Source organism: Cyanistes caeruleus, chromosome 1 (assembly GCF_971803275.1).
Source record: "Cyanistes caeruleus chromosome 1, bCyaCae1.hap1.1, whole genome shotgun sequence".
Lineage (NCBI taxonomy): Eukaryota > Metazoa > Chordata > Aves > Passeriformes > Paridae > Cyanistes > Cyanistes caeruleus.
In genome coordinates, this window is record NC_141701.1 from 110390265 (window position 1) to 110404885 (window position 14621).

The window sequence follows — 14621 nt, forward strand, 5'->3', positions numbered from 1 at the left end:
AACTGTATTTTTATCAGACAGCTTTTTTAATTTCTGTTATCAAAGCTTGACTAAATACTTCCCTCTTGAGAGCGCTTGAGGGAGTGACACTGGGATTTAATTCACTAGAGATATCTTGGTCCCGTTTTGGTTTGGGTAGCAGCTGCTGGTCTGATAAAGGGACTCTGTGGAAAAAGTTACTTTTATTATATATTCTCTGTATGTATGATACATGCTTGAATTATTAATGGTGCTGCTTCCTACAACTGAACTGTGAGATGAGAACTGCTCATAGGAGTTCTTGTAAAGTTGTGCAAAGAGGTGGTCTAGGAGGATGGAGTCTGACAGCATCAGAAGAAGATTGATGTCTCTGTAGCCAGACAATGTCTGGAGAGTATTTGCCTCCTGATGACAGATTTTAGAATACCTTTGTATTAAAAACCTCCCCTGAAGAACCAAATACCCAAATCCAACCTCAAGGAAGTGTTTATCCTTAGCACCCTCTTCTGGGCAAGTTGACAGGTAAGAGTTCTTAAAAACTTTTGTATTGTTTTAAATTACCTTGTCTCCGTAGTATCTCTAATGTTCTGAGAAGCTTACAGCTTCTGACTGAAGTTTGCTGAGTTGATAAACTCTGATTGGAATTTACTGTGCGTAAAATACATTCTAAAATTTTCTTTGTTGTGGTTGGATGTATAGTGTTTGTTTTGAATATTTTTCTTTATAATAGTACCCTTTGTGCTATATGTTTTTCACATCTCCATGAAGGTGCTACACAGGTGGCATTATATAGTATTTTTAGCATAATTAGTGAATAAAGTGGAGGCCGAAATAAGCACTGCTGTAGAAGCCCAAGCACCTGCAAGACAACTAGCTGTCATTTAATAGAAACAATGTAGAACTAATTTCCTTTTACGTTCTTGCTGCCATGGTAGCTTTCTAGTTGTCTGTCTAATTGTATGTCAAATTCTCTGTGTTTGGAATGCCAGTGGTGATGGAGCCACAGGAGAGAACTGCATAGAGCTGCTGGTTTCTCAGTCATAGCTGCAAAAGGTACTCTCCATAAGCAGTTACTTGAGGTGCCTTTTGGCAAACAGGAAGCTTTTCCTATGAAACCATGGAAACCTGAACTTTGCTTTGCCAAGCCCCTCTCTGGTCTGCTGGTTTGGTTGCTACATGGTCTCTTGTAGGGAGTGCCCTTTGGACTGTGTGAGGTTGCGTCTAACTGGGACTTCTAATCTGCGTCTGGCAAACAGGGCCTTGTGTGATCTTCTGTTTTGCTTCGTGCTAAGACTGAATTCTGTATCCCACATTCTGGCTAAGAGAAGTGTCCAAGAGAAAAGGTTTTTATTAAAAATAATATGTTTTCCCAGAAACTGCTTAGTGAAAGCCAACTCTTTTGCATTCCTAGTAATTTACTTTTTCCTCCTTTGTTCAGGGATTGGTAATGCTGCAAAAAATTCAGTGTCTTCAGGACTCACTGGAGCCATATAGCAATGATCTTTCCTTCATGGAAATCTCACATTCCTACAGTTAACAGTTTCGTACTTTAAACTGAGAAAAAGGTGGATGGGAACTTGACCTAGATACTTAACCTACAGTGTCTTGTCAGAGAAATGTTACGTTCAGGCTTGAACTTAACCTCCATGTTGAAGACTGAGCATGGGTTCTCATCATGAATCTTCAGTCAGTTGGTGTGTCACCAATCTTTACCTTTCTGCAGGACAAAAAATACATTCTTCTGTAGCTGTCCTTGATGTTCTGAATAAAGAACGCTTTTCATGTAGTAGTCTGATTCTTAACCATTTCACTTTGTGCTTTTTCTCAGAGGATGTGCTGAGCAAAGATGCTGGGGAGTGTGCAATATGCCTGGAAGAGCTGCAGCAAGGAGATACTATAGCACGGCTGCCTTGCCTCTGCATATACCATAAAGGGCAAGTATTCCTTAGGATGGATATAAAATTTCAGAAGGTTGCATTTAGGGGTTAATTCTTCTTAAGGGGTGCTTAAAGAAGTGCAAAACGTAGATGCGTTTTTGCACTTAAAAATGACAAAATAAACAGCAGTAGCAACCTTAAAGTGTTTTTTAAATGACATCTTTCTGCATCTCTACCAAATGTATTTGAGGTTAATTTTTCCTGTTACAAGCCTCTTATTCTTGGAAAATCACCTGGATGGGGAAGGAATGTGTATCATGGCTGAGGAGTTTAGGTCATGTGGGCTTACGTTTTGTCAAATGCAAATAGAGTTGGGCAGGGAGAGGGGGGAATGTTTTGGGTTTGTTTTCTTTTTCATAAGTGTCTAGACTTCACAGAAAGTAAAATGTCAATGAATTATATAAGCAAGATGATAATGCTAGTAGTGAATTAACCTGTGTATAAAATCTGTAATTTGTAAAATGCTTCCTTAGAAAATTATAACACTTAAGAAATTCAGGTTTTCAACAGTGTTTAATACCCAAATATTACTGTAGTTTGGGTTTATTAATTTTTCCAGTGAGGTGTGTGTATGCATATACTTTGTATAACATAAAATTCTACTAGTCATTGAAATTGAGAAACCAATTTATATTCATATATTACTCCTAAATGTTACTGGTATTCATGTCGATCGATCTCTTTTTTTGTCTTGTATCCAACAGCTGCATAGATGAATGGTTTGAAGTAAATAGATCTTGCCCTGAGCATCCATCAGATTAAGACAAGATTCATACTTTTAGGTAATGTTTATTTATGTTCCAACAATAAATAACTTGATTTTCTGAAATAACTGTACTATTTCTTTTTTATTGTGAATTTACTACTGTGTCTCAGAACTACAATATTAATCAGTGAGGATTGATGTATATTGCAATATAGGCAAAAGGTTTCTACATCCTTACGTGGCATGGTCTTTCCAGTTCTAGTACTGGAAAATAGCAAGTTAGTGTCAAGAAACCTTTAGCAATAACTTTCTAACCATAGAACTGGAACAAAATGAAAACAGTATGATTGTGTAATTTTGGATTGTTCCGTGAGTACTGGCATGTGTGTTTCTGACAGAAGGATTTTGGAATCATATGAAAAGGTTGAAGCTAGGTATTTTCAAAACTGCTGTAATGTTACTGTGTTCCAGAATGTTTAAAGCATATAAATAAATGAAGAAATGTTGATATGTTTCTCTCCATCCCATCTCACAGAAGTTCACATTTTTCCAGCTTATGTTTTGTGTTAATGATTGCAGATCTGCAATCTGTGTTAGAAGTTTAAAGGATAGTTTTATTCTTCAGTTGACTAACTCAGAAACTTTATCTTACATTAAACAATTGCCTCTAAGCATTGCAAAGCACACCAACAATCATCATAATTCTGGTAGCTGAGAGTTTGATTTTGTTGTTCTGAGGGAAATTAAAAAAAAAAAATCCGAAGTATTAATGACTAGCATTTATTTGCACATTTGTTTCATGCTGCTTTGTGTGTCTGTGTTGTAGGGGTAGCAAATAAAAACTCAAGGAAGGTATCCTGCTAGGGAGATAATTGTTTTAACCTCAGGGCAATGTTAGCCAAAATAAATAAATAAACATGTTTCCTGTATTGCCCCTAATCTCTCTCTGGTTGTGGCAGAAGGCTTCATGTTGTTGGTGAACACCTCTGTCTCTGTATATGCTCATGGCTGTCCAGCCTCACGTTAAATTCTCTTTGCTTTTTCCACAGCAGGGATGGTGAAAACTGGGGGACTTGGAGAAAAAGGGGAAGGAAAACTCAGTGGTTATGCTTGTGCTGTTTGTTTCTGTACTGAAATAATGGTATTTTGTCTTCTGCTTTTCCAACAGCTGCTTCCACTGATCAGAAAACATAGGAGATGTGAGGTTCCCTTGCTGAACACAGCGTGCCTGGCTTGAGACTTATTTCTTTGTGGCTGAAAAAGGCAAAGATGGACAATGACACAGAGAAAGCATTGCAGACACCGTTACTTGCCAGTAGTGCTCGGTATACCAAACACTCATGCAAAGGACACACAGGGATTTTGAAAATGCTGCACATCCTGTAACAATCGACTCCCCAGAGACATTATTGACACTATTTTGTATCGAAGGCCAAAGTTCCTCGTTTCAGCCTAACTTCTGGTTCTGTGAAGAAGCGAGTTATTGGACATGTTTCCTACTGCCTCCAGTGGAAGTGGAGACGTTCGATACGTGCTATCTGAGACCCTTGCAGGGGAAAGGCCCCAGATTTGAGTGGGAACGTTTTCACCTTCTCGTTGGCTGAAGAACAGTAAATGGCAAACTAAATAAAATCTAACAGTGTGACCTTAATTTACTGAATTCACATCCTGTTTTACGTTCTTCACGTTTTTCAAGAACAGAAAACATAAACCGCTCTGCATAGGAATAGTGTATTTCAGAGTTTTGTAACTAAACCTTTGTCACAATGCAGTCCAAAGAGTAAAACCAAGGCAGGTAACTAATTTATATTGATCAAGCTATGGAGATTGTTGAGATCTGCACATTGTATTGCTATTTAAGTAACTAAAACATCTCTTTTACTGCTTGTGAGTCAAAATGACAGAAAGAAATGCAGCAAAGCAAAATCTTACAGCTATGCAACTTTTTTTAAAATAGGAAAAAGAAAAGAATTACCAATTTTAAGTGCTGCCAGTTAAGGTAATTTGTTCAACGGGTATTTTTTTAAAAACGTTTCAGGTAATTATTTTATTGTACTACTCTCATCTCCCGGCTGCCTCCTGAGGTGTAAATGAATAACTGCAAATGTGGGCACAGTGAGAGGTTTTTATAGGCATGGGTGAGATACCAGCGAGGTGGGATTTGTGTTTATTTTTCAAACGTGCACAAGTTCATGTTTCCTTGTTTGAATGTTTTTTTGGTGGCAGGATCTGTAATACTTTGCATCTAAACCCTTGGTGTCTTCATGTGGAGACCAGCGTTTGACAGTGTAGGTTTTCATTTAGTTTGGGTTCTTTCTCTCTCTTTCTCCCTCTTTCTCTTTTTTTTTTTTTTTCTTTTTTTTAAATGCATCTGCATTTGTTTAATTTATTATTATTTTACTGTATTATATTGGTATACCAGAGCTCCACAAAACACAGGATGTCTCTGGGTGGGTACACCGAGTAAAACTGTGGATATGTATTAGTTCCCACAAAGTATCACAGTTAAAATAGGTTTTTTTTAAAAAAAAATACAATAAACTGGAACAGATATCAGGGTTTAGAAGCATACTTTTTATATCAAGAATTAATTGTAGTAGTTTTGAATTTCACAACACAGGGAAGAGTTTATGAATATTTATTAGCAACAGTATTCTTAGTGAGGTTTCAGTAGTTAAAATAAGTTGCACAATACTTCAGACATTTTTCTTGTACATAAATAATTCTGGTTGGATTTTTGGGGGGGGTTTTGTTTTGGTTTTTTTTGGTTTGGGTTTTTTTTTTGGTTGGTTTGGTTTTTTTTTACACACTTCTCTCTGTTGCTGCTGTTATTTATATCAAAAAGGGCAAAGAACAGGAGCAACTGCTGCTATATGGAGAACAAGTGCAGTGCATGTTCCTAAACTCTCCCATCTTGCTTGAAGAGCAATTCTTCCCTGGATTACATTTTCTCCTGAATGTTGCTCTGTAAAATGCCTTTGTTACGCTGCAAATCTAAAGGATTCCAAACTAGATAATTGTCATAATTGCCAGTGCAGTTTCTACACTTTTGGGCTTGTATCACTGGTTTCAGCTGAACCTGTAAGCTATGGGGGGCCCTGTTGAGTTCTCTTTTTCAGTGGGAGCAGAATCATTTTGTCACACCTTTGATTCTGTAGTCACATCAAATGTACAGTCATTCCCTGTACAGAGTCCTTTTTCAATGAGAATATTTGTGTTGCCTTGTATTATCTTGGGGGAGGGAGGGAGGGGGTGAGGAGTTACAGCACATGTAATACTCAAATAGTGGTGTTGCCTGCAGGCCCATTTTCCCAATTTTTTAAACTCCTGATACCTACTGAAAGTAAAACTTTTCCACTTGCATTGATTTAATGTTTGCTGTTGGCTTCATGCCTACAGAAACTCACCTGTAGTCTTGTAAAGGGGGTAGGTCGGTGTTTTGATGTCCTGTGCTCTGAGGTCATAGATAGTCTTTGGCTTGAGGGTTAAGTAGGTAAATACAACAAACTTAAATCTGTTTACAACTTGAGCTCAGTTTTAGTAGTTTGTACTTCTAGTTCACTTACTGTTTCCTTGAAAACCTTCATTTTCTGTATTCAGATGGAAGTAGATTTAAAGACCCAGCAGTTAGGACTATTGTCCCATGTTTAGGAACAGTGTTGGAAAAGCAGGTCACTAGTCATTGCACTGGTGATGCTTTTGCAGGCAGGAGTTCATCGCTGCTTCCATCAGCACAGTAGAGCAGCAATTCCTTGGATTGTTTAAGGAACTGATGCAAGGTCAGCCTTAGTTTGACGTTCTTGGTATCCATAAATCTCCTCTGAAAGACTACGGGAGGTTTTCTTGTATTGAAACCTGTAACATAGACCAAGCCTGGAATGACCCTGGAAGCATGAGGGCGATGCTTGGGTTTGAAAACACCTGTGGAAACTCACCTAGGTAAGCTTTCTGTCACCATCAGCTGGTGATAACTGTGCTGTAGGCACAGCTCTAGACACAGACAACACCTTCATTTTGAAAATGTCCTCACAGGGGTGTCGACTCATTGTGCTTCAGAAGGGAAAAATAAACACCAAACAAGTCCTGTGTCTCAAACAAGGAACACCACACTTGTCCACAAGAAGCAATAACTTCAATTTCGGTGCGATATGCTTCTTTGCCTGTAAATATCTTGAGATTGCCAATTCTGTGCTGTTTCAGAGTATTTTCTGTCATCTGGCCTATATCTTCCCTAAGTGTGTAAGGGTGTGAAATAATTCCCATACTCAGGTCTGCCATAAACATGCTGCTTGCCAGCAGGGGAAGAGTAGATTTGACACTGTCTTGAAATGTGTGATTTTTCTGAACTTGTAGCATACCCATGTCTCTTCAGTAGCAACTTGTGTTTTGAAGTTCATAGTGGAGGTGGCTGTGAGTTGGATTGTATGTAACCATACCCCATACAATAACAAGGGAGTCAAGACTGCTGGCAGCACAGGGCACCCTTTGTCCTGGCTCTTGTCAGTATATCTATAATAATGCTTCCCTTTGGAAGGAGGTAGCTCATTTTCTTTCAGTGTATACATTCAGCAATGAGTTGAGTGGGATGTAAAAGCAAAAATACAAAGCACACCACAAATGATTGGTATTTTATTTTTGGAAGGGATAAAGCCAAAACCAGATGGTCTTATTTGTAGTCAAGTTAGCTGTCATAATCAAGGGTAAGTGTACTGGGGTATTTTGGAATGGAAAACATGTAGGCAATGTACAGAAATGTGGGTGGATAGTTGTGACCTTGGTTTTTTCCCAGCTTCCCCCCTTATGATGTTAAGGGACTTTTTGACTGAATCTCAAATTTATCTTATCCTGCTTCTTAATTTTAGGAGCACTGGGCTTTTAATTAAGCTTTTCTGAAAGGCTGGAGAGCTGCTAAAACAGACTCCCAGGAGACTGAAATCTCAGCAAATATGGGAAAGAATTTTTTTTTCAGAAACGTGGATCTTTGGTGTTTCTGGAGGGATATGTCTAATACACAAGGTATGCTTAAGAATACTTGTAGTGCGCTGCCTTTTCTATGTGAGGGCTTTAGAAACTTGCTCCATTTCTTCCATGTTCTACCAAAAGCAAGGAACTTGAATGTTACTATTCTCTCTTTGTAAATGGTAGCAAAACATGCTGGTTTTGATACAGGTAGTGATCTCTCTGAGTTTCTGTGGCTTTTAGCTGCTTTCCTGTATTGAAAGAGTATTTGTGTGCAAATGTGGTATTAATTCTGCTCTGCAGTTGGGAGTTTCCTGCTGAGAGAACGCCTGGGAGTGTACAAGTGCTACTGTGGGATCTTCCAGCTCACCTTTGCCAGTGGAAGATTCTCTTTTTTTGATGATTCACTTTCCACCCTTCCAAGCTTAAAAGTCATTTTGGTATCAATTTCTTCTCCGCCTAGCTGAAGACAAAGATGTATGTTAGGCCATATTCCCACATGATTAGGCTTTTCATTGGCATGAGCAAAAGTGATGTGAGAGGTTGTAACTGTAAGAGAAGGCTTGTTACAGGTTTCCTACAGTCCAGCCAAATGTGGTTTTTTTCATGCAGCTCCTACCACTTCTTGTCATTCAAAACACTCTGCGAGAGAAATTCACAACAGAACTATGTCCAGGATTTGTTTCCTGAACAGAAAATGTGTGATGTTTCTGCTTCTCCACATAAGTTACCCTGCTCCTAAAATCAAGTTGGAGATGTTTTAGCCTGTTGGGGGTTAAGAAAACCAACCCAGTCCATACTCTCAAATTACATTTGGTTATCTTACTCCACAGTTGTAGGCTGGCTTCCCAAGCTGCTTGTGTTCTGTAAAGTCATGTCTCAATTAGGACATCAGAGCTGATGATGGGATAAGCTGTAAAATGACCTCACTGTGGGGCATTATTAGTTGTTGAAGAGTTGCTCAGGTAAACCACCATAGGAATATCCTGCACCTGAAAAAGGCTGGACTTGGTTCTGTCTTGGATCTAATAAGTTGGCAGTGTACAAGAAGTAGAAGGCAGCCAGCCCACTCACTGATCTTTCTGGCAGCTTTTAATCTATGTGTGTTTGTTTGAGAGACTTTTGCCCTTGGGTGTGCTTTGGCAAAGATTTTGCAATGATAAATAGGATTTGCTCGATTTTGGCAGAGTTTCAAGTGTAAGTAACCCGACATTGCAAGAACATAATCTGTTGCTGAATCCTGTTCCTCTTGTTTTCCCTCAAATCTGTCCCTTTTAATGCTGATATATGATATTTCATAGTAAACACTTCTCAACATGACTGGTCACAAGCTCTCAAGGTGTGAAATTCTAAGAGGAAGAGACATCAAAGCTTGATTCTGTGCTCTTGTATATATGAAAATGAGGCTGGAATATTTGTTACCATACAGTGAAGAATTTTCCCCTAGCTGATATTGCCAAAGCACTGTAACTTTCAAGGAAGAAGGGAGGTGGCTTAGCTGTAGAGGGGATACTTTAATGAACTACGTAAAAACTTCTTGTAACAAATTTTAAGAGCTGTGGTGTGGCACTGAATGAGTGGTGATCCAGCATTAACCTTTATCCCTTGATTACAAATCTCATTCTGACTCTTCCTACCCTTTGGCAGATACCTGCTGGTAGGGAGCAGGATGTGTACTCCCTTTTTTTTATATGCCTCTTCCTACAGAGCTAACCTTGCCCACAGTGAGCTGGAGGGAAGTCCGTGCTAGCATCTGAAATGCCACCTGTGTGTGCAGTGGTAATGGACAAGATACCTTCCTTCATTACCTGGAGCAGATATCAGAATGTAATTTGCAATGTCTAATGTAAATGTAAAACATATTTGTTTGTTTTGCTGTTTTGTTTGTTTTGTTTTTTAATTGAGCAGTATGATTGCAAGTTGACTTAAGTTGTTCTAAGGTACTCTTTTCAGTGGTTTGCCAGTACATAATCATGAATGAAAATATTTTTTTATTGATTTTTAGGTTGTATGTTTAACATTCCATTCATGTAAAATATGTACAAATATATGTAATAAATCTTTTGAAGCACAGTTTTCCTCACACTCACAGGTGATTTTTTTTAAATTTTTTTTTAAACTATTGATCAAAGAGGCATTGCTGTGGGACAGAACCTCTCTGTCTGTGCTGCAATTTGAGCTGGAGCAGAGGAAGGAAAAGCAGTGCATGGTTTAGAGTCACAGCCAGAAAAGCAGCTTGGCATCTCACCTGTCTGCAGTCCTGCAGAGGTGGGAGTGCACCCCTCTGAGCCAGCCTCTGTCCCCTCGGAGTCCCTCTCACTCTTCACCTGTCCCACAAGCAGTGATGTGACAGGTTTGCATCTGTCAGGCCAGGGAAGGTTGCAGCAGGTGAGAGCTGATGTAGCTGCTGTTTTGTGGGGATGGATGGAAGTGAGATGTCTCTGGTTAATGCATCCTCTGTAGATCTTGAGCAGACATGAATGGCCTTCAAGGTTAGCAAAAGTTAGAGCTGCTAGGTCAGGAGGTTGGGAAACTCATGGGTGGTTTCAAAAGAAAGAAAAAAAAAAAAGGAATATGGGGCGAAGATGGTTGCAAACAGTCCTTTCACATCACCTGGAGTCTGGGAACCTCTGTCAGAGGATCAAGGTAACTTAATTGCTGCTTTTTCCTTCAGGTTCCTCAAACCCAAATACCACTTTAGCTTCCTCCCAAAACACTTCATGGTTGCCTCTTGAAAACAGATTCCCTGACAGCATACCTGTGGCTGGGCAGCACGTGGATTTCTTTGTACCCTGATGGTTACCAGCACTCTCGCCTGCCCCTGAACAGCTGGAAGGAGGCTACTATAGCAGGCTCCTGCAGGGACATGTTGCTGGAGGAGGGAATTTCTGTCCAGAGCCACTGAGGGTGTTAAATTGTTCTCCAGTGGAGCATCCTGGTATGGGCAGAACACTGTGATGCTGACTGCCTGGAAATTTTCTCCTGCGGCAGTGGCTGCAGCTCTGCAAGGCAGGTCACCTGCAGCAGGTAGCTGTGCGTGTGAGAGACCTGGCTGGCTGTGTCACCACTCCAAATCTTCCTGCCTGGCCTGGCAGCAGCTGGGGAGCTGTAGCCCTTCTGCTGGATGTAAAGTGAGATGAGGACAGGAAAACGGATGAGCCGTGTGGTTTTGGGTAGTGTACAGGGTAAGTCTGCTGCGGGGAAGGTGTGATTTTACACCTCTCCCCCCACACCAGTTGGGAGTGGAGCTGTGGGTGCTCAGAGTAAAACCAAGTGCATTTCACCAAGGTTATGTGGAGGATGTGGAGGAAAACGAAAGGAGTTCACTCTCCAGGCAGGAGATGCTTCTTGGGTGCTGTTCTCAGCCGGGGGGAGGTGTGCAGGCTGGTAATACCTGCTGATGGAATGTGATGCACCGATCTATGGCACAGGTTCCAGCTGTGTGTCTGTCCTTGCTTGCTCCACTTTTGAGATAAGCCCTTCGTTGTGGCTGGGGGTAGCTGAACCCACTGCTAAAAGCACAGCGACAATTGGACCATCACAATTCTCTCTGTGGGAGATGGTAATTCTAATGCATGAATTATTCAAGTCTGCAGCCAGAAACAGTTGGATGTAGTAACTGAGGAACATGTTCCTATCATTTGTTAGAGTAACTTTTTTTCCACCACCCCTCCCCACTTCCCCAGCCGCTCCTGCCGGTCGCCTTCTGGAAAGCCTGAATTCCTTAACTGCCGGTTATTTCTGTGTTTTCCTCCTCAGTATTGAGCTGTGTTATGGAAGCAATCGATAACTAGTTAGAGCCGAGTTTGGCTTAGCATCAGAAAAATCTGCTGGAAATCGTTCCAGTTCAGTAGGTACAGGATTTCATGTGTGAAATTTAAATTAGTAGCATCTGTTGGTATTACATCCTACCTTCCTCCCTGTGGCTAGGACAGGGGACATGCCATCTCTGTCCCAAGTTGCTTGTCCTGTAGGGTGAACTGGGATACTGTGCTGGCCCCAGGGTGTTCCTGGGAACTGTCAGCAATCGATGGTGATGTTGTACACGTGTGTGTGTGTGTGTGTGTGTGGGGCCCTGCTACCACACGCTGTTGTTTAGTACAGCCAATGGTCCATGTCCACTTCTGGATGCTGTGTTGTTCTTAGCAGAAAGAGGGAAACAACACACAGCCTGCAGCAAAGAGAGCAAGAAGGTGGGAAGAGTCCCCTGCAGCAGCAGGAGCTAAACAGAGAAGCTCCTCCCTTGGCTTTTGGGTCTCGGTCTGTAAGGTCTCGGTCTCTGAGGCTGCAGCACCTGAGCAATGTCTGTGCCGGGGGGTGCAGGCTGGAGCCTGCTGCTGTCTGCAAACATCCCCTGCCCTGTTTGCTCCGTAGAGGAGGCTCCCAGCTCCATCCCACCATGCAGGGAGAGGGGTGCTGGTGTCCAAAAAGCAAAACAAGGCCGTAGAGCCTTGAGGTGCCTGTGAGGTGCCGTGCAGCTCACTCCTGCTGTCTCCTTGCCAGCCAGCCACTGGCAAACAAGGAGCCTCTGCAAAAGCCAAGTGAGACGGAGTTTTCCAGCCCTCATGTAATAAATCATCTGTTTTCTGAGGGGGATGAGATCAGGGATGCACAGTGGCAGGGAGGAGGGTGTGACATAAATAAATAATTGCATGTAGCCCATCCTCAGTTGACGCAAGATGAGTCACTCCTCGCAAAGGCAGGAGCGTGGCGGAGGCAGACCTGAGGCGCAGGGACAGGGCCCGGGCCGAGCCCGCTGGAAGCGGCAGGTGCTCGGTGCCTCTCCGCCCTTGGCCCCTTATCTTCCGAGGCAGCTTTTGCGCCGAGCTTCTGCCCTGCTTTCGTTTCTTCCTGTTTACAGATGCCTTTGTTTGAACACGCGTTTACATTTTAACAAAACCTCCCCCTGCCTCCCCTCCCTTCCCTCCTGGCTGTTTCTTTGAGCCGGCTTCAAACAGAGGGAAGAGGAAGCTGCCAGGCCTCGCCCCGAGCCCCATCGGGCTGTGTCACCGAGGAGCCGCCACGGTGGGGCTGTTCCCTCCCCGCCTGGCACCGGCGGCTTCTCCCTCCCCCTGCGGACCGGGTGACTTCTCAAGGCAGCAGCTTTCCTCCTCACAAGTCACCCGGGCCAGGATTAACATCTGCTAAACTCGGGATTAAAGTGTCTGGCAGGTAATGGGAGCATGAAAGCTTGACAGCTTCATTTGCTCCAGCCTGTGAGGTCCAAGTCTGCCAGCTTCAGCTAATTAAGTTGCTGCCTTCAGTGTATAAAGGGGGATCCCCAGACAGGAGAGGCTGGGCATAATTTAATTGTTCGCAAGGGGTTTGCTGGAGCTCTGGCTCCCTGCCCCACGGGAGCAAGGGGGACGCTTCTGCACTGGGGCTGGTTTGCTGCCACCGCTCGCTGCAGTGACAGAAGTGGCCCTTCAGTCACCTCCTGAGCCAGCTGCCTGTGTGGGGTGGGATGGGCAAGCGTGGCACCTTTCTCAGACCAGCACTGCACACTGGGCAGCCTCCTGGGGCTGTCGGGAACCCCTGCCAGCAGCTCTGGTGCCAGCAGCAGCTGCAGGCCCTGTGTGTGGCAGGAATTTCTGTATCGCCACCCTACAGGGCTGCTTGAGCCCGGCGGGTGCTGACCTCGAGTGGGTGAGGTGGCATCAGCACTGCCCAAAACCTGCTGTTTTCCAGTGCATCACCCAGGGACTCCCCGTCTGCAAAAGGCACAGGACATTTCCTGCTTTCCCAGTATAAAGCAATGACTGTAGTTTTTGCCCCTGGCTGAGTAAGACCAGTTTTTATTCCTTAACCCACCTGCTGTGACCTCTCATGCCTTGGTGCTCCTGCAGCTGAAACTGCTGTTTTCTCTGAAACATCATCCCTGTTTTCAGGTCCCTCTAAGGGCAGCTATTTCAAACGTCTGCAGCTCATGCCATCAGCTCTCATTTACCTCTGGGAGTGGAGAATGAATATGGGCTGACCTCAGCCCTCTCAAGACTCACAGGGGATTCGATCAGCAATTTCCCAGGATGAAAGAGGGGCTCCCCTAGCACCTGTGGTACTCCCTGCATCCTCCCACCTTTTGTTCCCACTCCAGCAAGTGAAGAAGGACTTGCCCCAGTTGCTCTGCTGTGTTTTCAGAAGGCTGACCTATCCCACAGAGCAACTAAGAGCCTCCAGCAAGCAAGAAGAAACCTCCTCCTGTGAGTAAATTTGGAGTCCCTGAGTGCAGCTGGCAGCTCCCAGCCTGGCCTCCGTTTTCATCTAGCACGATCCTGCTGTTTTGTTTCTACCTACTAAAGCAGCAGTTAAGGCCTTTGTGTACAGCTGCAGCTTTTTTGTGCCAAGATTACTCGTTCCATCCGCTGAAAACCAAGCGGTTTCTGCAGTGACCTCTCCTTCCTCATGGCAAACCCATCCCTCACTGCTGTTCACCTGGCTCTGATGCAGCCTGACTGCAGCCATTTGTACAGCTTTGCAGTGGGCTCCTGTTTCTGTCTGCTGAGACAAGGTAAGGGAGCAGAATGAAGCTACAGAAAAGCAGGCATGGGTATCTTGCTGTATTTTGGCATCAGTACTGCTCCCTTGGCATGGGATGGTGAGATTGGGATCCTCCGCTGGCTGTGGTTGAAGAGCACAGGCTGTATGGCCTTGCACCACCCTGCAAATCATAAACTGTGGTCTGGCACCTGGAGACATGTGTGGCACCAAGTGAGCCACACCAGGCTCAGACCAACACCCGTTCCCGAAGACCTGAAGGCAGTGCGTGACTGGAGCAGCACTGCATCGTGGCAGAGCTTCCTTGAGGGCTGCAGGGTCACCTGGCACCAGTAAACACACACAGCTCGCACCAGCCAAATACAAGTAGTAACACCTCAAGCCAGCAAGTCTTTGCCCCCAGCAGCAGCAGGTGGAAATGCAAAGAGCTCCCGTAGTCAGTGTGGCAGGAGGATTACAGGGGCACAGCATAGCTGCAAGCACATCCCTGAGGCAGCACTGTGCTTTCCCTCGCTGCCCTTAACTGGATTGGCACCTGCCTCTGG

At 43.6% G+C, this 14621-nt stretch overlaps 1 protein-coding gene across 1 annotated transcript in view; it reads left to right on the top strand.

Moving 5' to 3' along the window:
- The window catches only part of ZNRF2 (zinc and ring finger 2), a 57534-nt gene extending 47880 nt beyond the window's left edge, over positions 1–9654 (top strand). The window contains exons 3-5 of the mRNA XM_086850079.1: positions 1808–1913; positions 2621–2698; positions 3791–9654. Of these exons, the coding sequence (XP_086706205.1) occupies positions 1808–1913; positions 2621–2678 (164 nt within the window). The 3' untranslated portion in view covers positions 2679–2698; positions 3791–9654. The remainder of the gene's footprint in view (positions 1–1807; positions 1914–2620; positions 2699–3790) is intronic.
- The last annotated feature ends 4967 nt before the right edge of the window (positions 9655–14621 follow it).